This window comes from Nannospalax galili, unplaced genomic scaffold, assembly GCF_000622305.1.
Source record: "Nannospalax galili isolate Female #2095 unplaced genomic scaffold, S.galili_v1.0 scaffold1384, whole genome shotgun sequence".
NCBI classification, from domain to species: Eukaryota; Metazoa; Chordata; class Mammalia; order Rodentia; family Spalacidae; genus Nannospalax; species Nannospalax galili.
In genome coordinates, this window is record NW_008351703.1 from 81,543 (window position 1) to 89,998 (window position 8,456).

Genomic DNA, 8,456 nt, shown 5'->3' on the forward strand with positions numbered 1-8,456 from the left:
TTTTCCAGACACAAAAGGGCAGTTACACACATGAACTTGTGACATGCTCAAGCCCAAGTCACACAAAAACCTAGCAAGGATAGGGGAAATGGACAAGAAGTCCCAGACCTAGCTGAGGACTGATTGGCAAGTGATAGTTTCTGGGTGAGAAAGTCAGTTTTCTTTGAAGAGTGTGATGCCAGGTAGGGTAACCAGGCTCCAGAGCATGGATCCACACCCAAGAGCATTGGGAGAACACAAATTGACTTTATAGGCCTTTAAAAAAAACCAATAATAAAGTCGGGCATGGTGGCTCACTCCTTGAATCCCAGTACTCAGGAGGCAGAGGCAGGTGAATTTCTATGAAATGAAATTGAAACCAGCCTGGTCTGTGTAGTGAACTCTAGGCCATCTGAGGCTACAGGGAGATCCTGTCTCAAAAAAAAAAACAACAAAACAATAATAATAATAATAATAATAATAGAGGCCATGAACTCAGGAATGTACTAAGGTGGAGCTGGAGATGAGGGAGGGAGTCTGAATATGATCCATCAAATACACCATATGAAATTCTCAAAGAATCAATTAAAATATTTTTAAAACAAACTGTCTTTATTCTCAATGTTCTGATTCTGAAGGAACATGTAAATTTTATATAGGTTACCCATCTTATTTGCTCCACATACCTCAAATTTATTAAAACAGCAATGTGTAAATAAGTCTAAGCATCTGGTATACTTCCTCATGTACTAATGGCCTAAAGGGGGTAAAGAATGTTCTTTCTATTATCTGATAGGCAAGCCATTTTTCAAAGGTGAGTTGGATTTTTTACGCCTAGCTAGTCTGGTACTGATTTATGTTTATCAAACACAAAATCTTACTGCCCAGGTATTTTGACATAAAAGACCAGATTAACAGTAATTGTCTGAGTTTCTAATGTAAGCATTACTGTAAAGCTATGAAAAGAAAAGAATTTTAGAGAATCAATTTATCTAAACTTAAAAGTGGATCAGTATAAAGGTGTGTTATTTACAAAGATGAAGTAGACTGATCCTTAGCACAGGGACAAGAGAAAATTTACTAGTCCACAGGTCAGAGTGAGAGTCTTACTGTTCCCCCTATTTGAATTCTATAGCTATTGTCTGTTTGAATAATTGCTAATTGGGAGATTAAGTAAGATGGATAAACTTCAAATCATTAACTGATTCATTTATAAACAGCTTAAGTTAAAAAAAAAGAGGTTTGATGAGAAAAATCTATCATTTACTGATTAGTCGTTATATGTGAGGCAATATTTACAGTAAAATGAATGCAAGTCATTTGTTTTAACTACCACGCCCACCCCACGTATAGCACTTTGTAAATCTTAATATTGATGTCTTCCTCATATCATCTTTCAAAATCAGTGAGATGACAGAATTAACGAGGGAGAAGATGAAGATGAAATCCTTTAATTTTTTTTCTTTTTTCTCTTCTTTTTTTTTTTTTTGCTTTTTTGTTTTGTTTTGGTTTTTGGTTTTGCCTGTGTGTGTGTCTGTGTGTGTGTGTGTGTGTGTGTGTGTGTGTGTGTGTCTGTGTGTGTGTGTGTGTGTGTGTGTCTGTGTGTATATCCTGGGAATCGAACTCTGAGTTTGGTGAATGCTGAATTCATGCTATATCACTGAGCTAGATCACCAGTTCTGATAAATTCCTTTATCCATAGATAAGCTCATTTATGTATTTTTTAAAATAGGACCCTTATAACTAGAATTAATAAATAGGTTGGACAAAGCAAGAAAAAGTCACAAAACAAGTGTCTCTTGCTTGCAATAGGTGAAAATGAGAAATCTGTGTCAAGGTTGGTCACACAAAAGAGTCAAGAACAGAAGCATTTGTGCCAATGCTGCAAGGCATGAAACTCACCAGGAGCAAAGGACTAGCTGCAGCACAGATGTGCTACCTGACCCAGAATTTCACAGGTCTCAAAAACTTGTTTGTGTGTTTGTTTTTTTCATTGTCTTGATAGGGGTGCTCTAGCACAAATACAATATCCTTTCAAGTTGTATCTCTTCAAGGGTGTCATTTCTTAAGTACAGTTATTTTACGGATCGGTATCACATCCTCCCTGAAAAGTCCGAAATTACTAAAAGATCTAGAAATTGATGACGTGTTTCTTCTTTATCACATTCACTATATGTAATCATAATAATGTGAATAGTAACTTACTCAAATATCGATTACAATGCAGCATTGTTGCAGATCACAAACAATGCCTTGTTCATTACTACTATCAAATATTGTCAAATATAGTTTATTATATATAGTATGTGTAGTTAAAAATCACTGACTAACGAACTTCAGTCTGAGGGGAAAAAAATGCTCCTAAGATTAAGAATCACTAGGAGCTTCTACCATCAGTTCAAAAGTTCTCATTTCTGAATTCTTCCCCTTTCCTTCCTTTATGGAGGTAGAAATAGCAGATCATTTTTTTGTTAATAACAATAATAAAGAATTTGCATGAATTTTCTGGAATGTTTCTGTGTTATGGTTTTATCTAATATTAATATAAATAAGCTGAACCAGAATAAATGAAACAGCATACAGGAAGCCCCCTCCTTTCTCAACCCCTTTACCCCCGACTTAAAATTCCAGCAATAGCTTAAACAAGCCTCAGTTCAGATAGTGTATTGGTAGGCGCTTTCTTTCTCTAACCAGAACAGATTAGAAACATAAACAAGGCATGTCATATTTCTACAGTCCTGCTGGCCTGCACCATTCCCCATACCTTCAGATAGGAAGAAAATGTAAGATAAATAAGAGTGATTAACTTCTTAGAAGGAAGACTAGAGAAGACAAAAGAATGTTTGCTTATAAAAATGGTTAGGAATTCACTCAGTCTCTCTCTCTCTCTCTCTCTCTCTCTCTCTCTCTCTCTCTCTCTCCAGTGTGTTGTTTTTTAAATGCAAGCTGGTCATCTGTGAGCCCATCTGTAACCCCAGCACTCTAGAGACTGAGATAGGAGGCTCATGAGGAACCATACTAAGCTGGGCTACATGGTAAGGCTGTCTCAAAACTTAATCAAGAATATTGAATTGGTTTTTCAGAAGTACATAATTAAAAAACACCATTCCTAATCGTTTTAATAACTTGTTTTTCCAGTCATCAAAACCAGGATGTCATTTGAAAATATTTCATAGTCCTGATTGTTGTTTAATATACTGATTTGGAAGCCTTCAGAACTCAGCCTTCTGTGGCTCTTCAAAGTCTCCTGTTATCTCTTCTCAGGCCTTTAGCATACAGCAAGCCCACTAACCTGATCAGCTTCTAATAAAGCTGGATGCTTCTGAACTCTCTCCACTGTCCCTGCTGCCTCTGAGCCTTGGCTATAACTCCAGACCTGATTCTTACAAAGAACCAGCCATACATTCAAAGATTCTAAATCTGTACATTGAAATAATTCTTAGCTGTGATTCTAACTTTCAATCAATTACCAAAAAAAAGTAGTCATGAAACAAAGGCTGTGCAGTTTTTAAATCAGAATAACCAAGTTAGCTAATATTCTTTGTTTTCTATTAAAGCACACAGTTAGAACCCTGTAACTTCAGCTGTTACTGTTCCTCTTGAATGCTAATTTGGATAAAACAGTGATGCTAAATGTTTGTATGGACTTTTTTAAAAACAGAGAACTCCTAGAAAAATATTAGCAATGGCAACCAAGAAAACAAGTTGCATTTTCTTTAATATATTAATTATGTTTCATGTAAAAGAATACTAACTTGTTGAATGACATTTAACAATTAAAATTGTGGAGAGTGGGGAAAAAGGATGCTTTCCTTACCTAAAAGCTGTGAGTCTTCTGCGGGTCAAAAACAACTAATTTTACCCAAACAACATTTATTATGTATAGATATAACCATGCCGTTAGCAAATTATTTAAAAATATTTACTGCTAATAAATATTTTCCTAAAATATATAATTCATAAAAAGATTTTTAGAGCAACCATTTCATTTCAACATGTTTATTTTTTCTGGTTTTGAATAGCCTATCATAAATATTATGCATATATATGTAAATATATAAAGGGTCACATTTCTAACAAGTATTCAAACTGAAATTTAACGAAACTTTGGGATGATTATAATGAAAGATAAAATTAAAGGAAATGTTTTCTCTATACAAACTTTACCTTCTTGGAAATTAAAAGACACGTTTTGTATTCATCCTGGAGTTTCTAGGCTTGGAAATCTCTCATGCCAGAGCCCAGCCCGGTGGTTAAAATCAGATCTGCTTAAAATTCACACAAGCCGACATTCTACAGGAAAGGTTAATACCACTTTCCTCTGCAAGAAATCCTGAGTCACGAACCTGGCTGGCAGTGGAGGGTCAGCTTTGCCCGCCACCAGCCAGGACGACCGGTGGTAGGCGTAGCGATACCTCTTGTTATCCACCGGAACGATGTCCATCAAGACTATGTATTTGGCTTCAGGATCCACTCCCGAAAATGACACGCGGATGGTCGGGAACATCCTCCTGGCAAAGACAAGAAGGTGTAGACGCTGATTTATTCTAGTAATGAGCTAACCTGAATCCTGAAGGGAGGAAGAGAGCTGGATGCCCTCGTTTTCCAGACCCCCCACTCCCAGCTCCCCTTCGGCCTATCAAAAAGCCCCAGAGATGTGACTACACAGACACACCACTTTCCCTCAAGAATAATTCTGTGTCACATTTACAAGAGCCCTTACTGGTAGGTTAAAGTTTTGTGCTTGGTTTGTTTTTTCCCAAATTATCAGAGCTGACCCAGTAGAGCAACACACCTAAAATAAGAGTCAAACGGGATTCGCACATGGCGGGAGAGATCTGGAGCGAGCTGGGCGACCGACTAGCGCATTTTTTCAGCTCTTGCGCTCCCGGGCCACCGCCCCAGCACTCCTTCCTGCGGGCATTTCATCTCTCAAATTTCGTTCTTCCGGTTTTCTATTTAGTTTCTGTTAGGAACTGACAGCTTCCGCTAGTTGAAGGTACCCAACCAACATCCCCGCCTCCCTTCACCCAGAATCCCAAAACTGCCTGGGTGTGGGGAAAAAAAGACCAGGTCCTGGGGTCACCAGCCTCTGTGACTTTCTCACCCAGGCCCGGGTGCGATGTCTCGCAGCCAGATCCTGTGAAAGCAAGATCCGCTTCCACAGCCCTGTCTAAGGAAGCCACTGACTCAGACTCGGAGCACAGCCATCTCTCAGCCCCGCAGCTCTCCAGGCAGCTCCCAGAAGCCCGGCAAGCAGCTTGGTCAGTTACCTGCCGGATTTGGTGATGATCATCTCGGTCCCCAGCTCGTGGAATTTGTCCCAGAGCTCCTTGGTTTCCAGGCTGCAGGCGATTTTGGCCATCTCCTCGCTGGGGATGATGGGCGTAGTGGGGATCAGGGGCTCTGTGCACAGGGAGGAGGAAGGGCTGCCGCCCCCGCCGCCGAACTCCGAGTGAGCTTCCAGGCTTGTCAGCTCACCCAGGGGCTGCGCGCAAGAAGACTTCTCCACGAATTGCTCTGGAAACAAAGAGAACACAGGGTGACTGGTGACGTTGGCAAACAGGGTTAGATGTAGGAAGGAGCGAAACAGCTATCCAAAACACGCATCTGAATCTGAAACCGCTAAATTCAGAAACTCCAGCATCACAGAGATGACCCACCACTGTGCAAAACACATCTCTTACCCCTGTAGAGTGACATGCCTAGGGTTCGCTGCTAACTAAAGCAAAGGAGAAGGGTCGAGAACCAGGGCTTATTACTCACATTACTGAAACCTACTTTGGGACTAGAAATACGCGGAATGGAACAAGGGAAAGTTGTGGTCATGATGGATAAAATGCAAATGTTTCTAAAATTATCCCTCCCAGACTTCGTAGCCTGTGAAGCAGCACACTGCTCCCTCCTCTCCTGAAGACCTCTCCATTTTTGAAAAGTATTGACCGATTTCTCAAAGGTAATGTATGCAACTGTTTTTTCTTAAACTGTCCCTGGAAGTGAGGAAAACAACTTCAACCCTAACTAGCAGGGAATTAAAGTGGGGAGAATGTTTTGTCATCTCCCTGAGGATCAGCCTAAAGACCAAACACTCTCCTTACTAACTGATAAGGAACTGAGACTCCACCAGTCACTTTGATGGAATACAGGGAGGTTTGTAAAATTTGTGCCAATTATCTTTCATCTATTAAAAAAGAAACTACTTAAATTGGCAATGTGAATCTAATCTCAAAACAAGGGTGTTCTAAGTGTCCTCAAGGAAAACAAATCAGTTCTAGTTGCTTGAGAGTGCACTCACTCATGCGAGCACAGTCATGATTGTATGTGGGTTTGTGGGATGAGATTATATTATGAAATATTTTATTATTCTTGCACTTCTTGATGTGAAGCAAACAGAAAATAGATCAACTTTGTCTTTTCTTCTCATACAATAATCAAACTCATGGAGATATTTTAAGAATAATCAAATTGTTGTATAGATTGTTTCAAAATCAAGGAAAAGAAACCTGACCCTGCCAACCTGTATTTTCTCATAACATTTTTGGAAACACTTTCACACAATGACTTTATAGGGCATTAGAAAATAACCTTAAGATTTTCTTATTTTCCAACAACTGGCAGGCAAACTCCCTAAGCCCCACACCAGCCAGAGCATCACAGAAGTGAAGGCAGATGGCTCTAATTGTTCTTTCAAGTAGAGATCCTGTGTTTGACACATTGGACCCCCTTTGCAGTTTGTTTCAACAAGAAACACTGTGTTTCTCTTCACAGAACCTTTAGGTGTTTTTATTGTTAGAGTCTTTGACTTAGTCATCAATGGTGCTTTGTTGGACTGGTAAATACTCTTACTCAAAGCCAGAGGCTGTGGGTAGGAAGGTGGGTTGGGGAAGGCTTAGAGGGTTTGTTGAGAGCAGGGATTGGCTTATTACTTAGAACTTAGAAATTTTGAAAAGGAAGCATTTTTCCTCAGGAAAACGGAGAAAGGACTAATGTAGGAATGGCATGCTAGAGCTAGCAAGCTTTCCAGCTCACTGCTCACACATCTGTCAGGAATTTTAGCCTGAGAACCTCTTTTCCTAGTGGGTACCAAAATGAGACAGAGATGCCCAGAAAAAATTTAGGGAGTCCCAGGAATCCAACTTTGAAATTAGCAGTCATTGCTTTCTCTAAACAATTAGTACTTGATGGCTAGCTCACATTACTTTGGCAGATCTTGACTTAGATGGAAGCTAGGTGAGAAGAACCAGGGCAGAAAGGCAGGCAGGCTGTGGCCCAGAGTACAGTTTTTGACCTTGCTTTCTGGGGACCTTCCCTTTACTTCCTGGTTCCAAGTTGCTTTAGAACCTTAGCTCTCTCCTGTCCCTGCATGAGCTCTTTATTTTTCAAGCCCCTTAGAATTTCTCTGCCCCATCCCATATTGTTAATATTTTGGAGATGATATGTTAGAGTTGGGAAAAAGATAAAGAAAAGAAAGGAAAAATTAGGGAAATTTTTAAAAAGAAAAATTAGCCATTTGACTATTGTGATTACTGTAGGAATAGCAGGTTATAAGGAATGTAAAACACTTCTTTCTCCCTCCAGTGTAAGGGAATTTTAAAAGCACTTATCTTGAGCAGTTTCTTTCACACAAGTCACTGAAGCTAAAGAGAACTGAGCCTCTTTTCTCCCTTTACTCTGAGCCTAGTGTCTTCTATAAAAAAAAAAAAAAAAAAAAAAGGACACTATCCATATCTTTATGAAGAAGAACAGTGTAGGCAAATGTTGAGAAATTTTGGGAAGTTTTTGCCTATCTCAACTTAAAATGGCAAGTATAAAATGTTTTCCTGATAAGCTCCAGACTTCTGTGGAGAAAACTTGGGAAACCGATTTGTTCTGTAACCCTTTATGTTAAAGGACTGGCTGTTTGTTCAAATGAAAAATTCAAGTGGTTTCTAGTGAAGTTGCTCAACATCTCGATTTCAAACGTAGCTGTAACATGCACGGTAAATCCAGTGTCCTAAAAGAAGATTTCTTTTTTGTTCTTGTTGTTTTGATACAAATAAATTTGCAAGCCTTATGTTCGTTGATGTCGGAATTTGATAAGGAGAGCAACTACAAATACAAGATGGACCCGTGACATTCAACAGACATTGAAGACCCCAAAGAAAATTCTGGTAGAGAAGAAAAAAATCTCCCTCTCAAGACGGATCTCTGGTCAGTAGCCTGAGGCTCAGGAGCTGAGCACACCGGGAGAAATGGCCAGGCTTTTACTGCCAACCCAGCGAACAGCGGTAACCAGGGGACAGAGGGACAGAAGGATGCGAAGACCTCTCGACCTGTGGCCACTCTGCACAGCCAGATGCCGCCGACTTACCCAGGGGTTTGATGGTATTCTCCGCTGCTTCCTTGTCCTTGGGGCCGCCACTGGACATCAGCGCGGCGATGGAGAAAGCGTTGGCTCGAGAGGAAAGCTGGGGCTTGGGTGACGCGGTGAACTCCAT

General features: G+C 40.1%; 1 protein-coding gene across 1 annotated transcript in view; it reads right to left on the minus strand.

Moving 5' to 3' along the window:
- Tbx20 (T-box transcription factor 20) overlaps positions 1 to 8,456 on the minus strand; it is a 54,198-nt gene extending 45,742 nt beyond the window's left edge. Inside the window, exons 1-3 of the mRNA XM_008848771.2 lie at positions 8,330 to 8,456; positions 5,253 to 5,499; positions 4,326 to 4,490 (exon numbers count right to left, since the gene is read on the minus strand). Coding sequence (XP_008846993.1) covers positions 4,326 to 4,490; positions 5,253 to 5,499; positions 8,330 to 8,456 — 539 coding nt within the window. The remainder of the gene's footprint in view (positions 1 to 4,325; positions 4,491 to 5,252; positions 5,500 to 8,329) is intronic.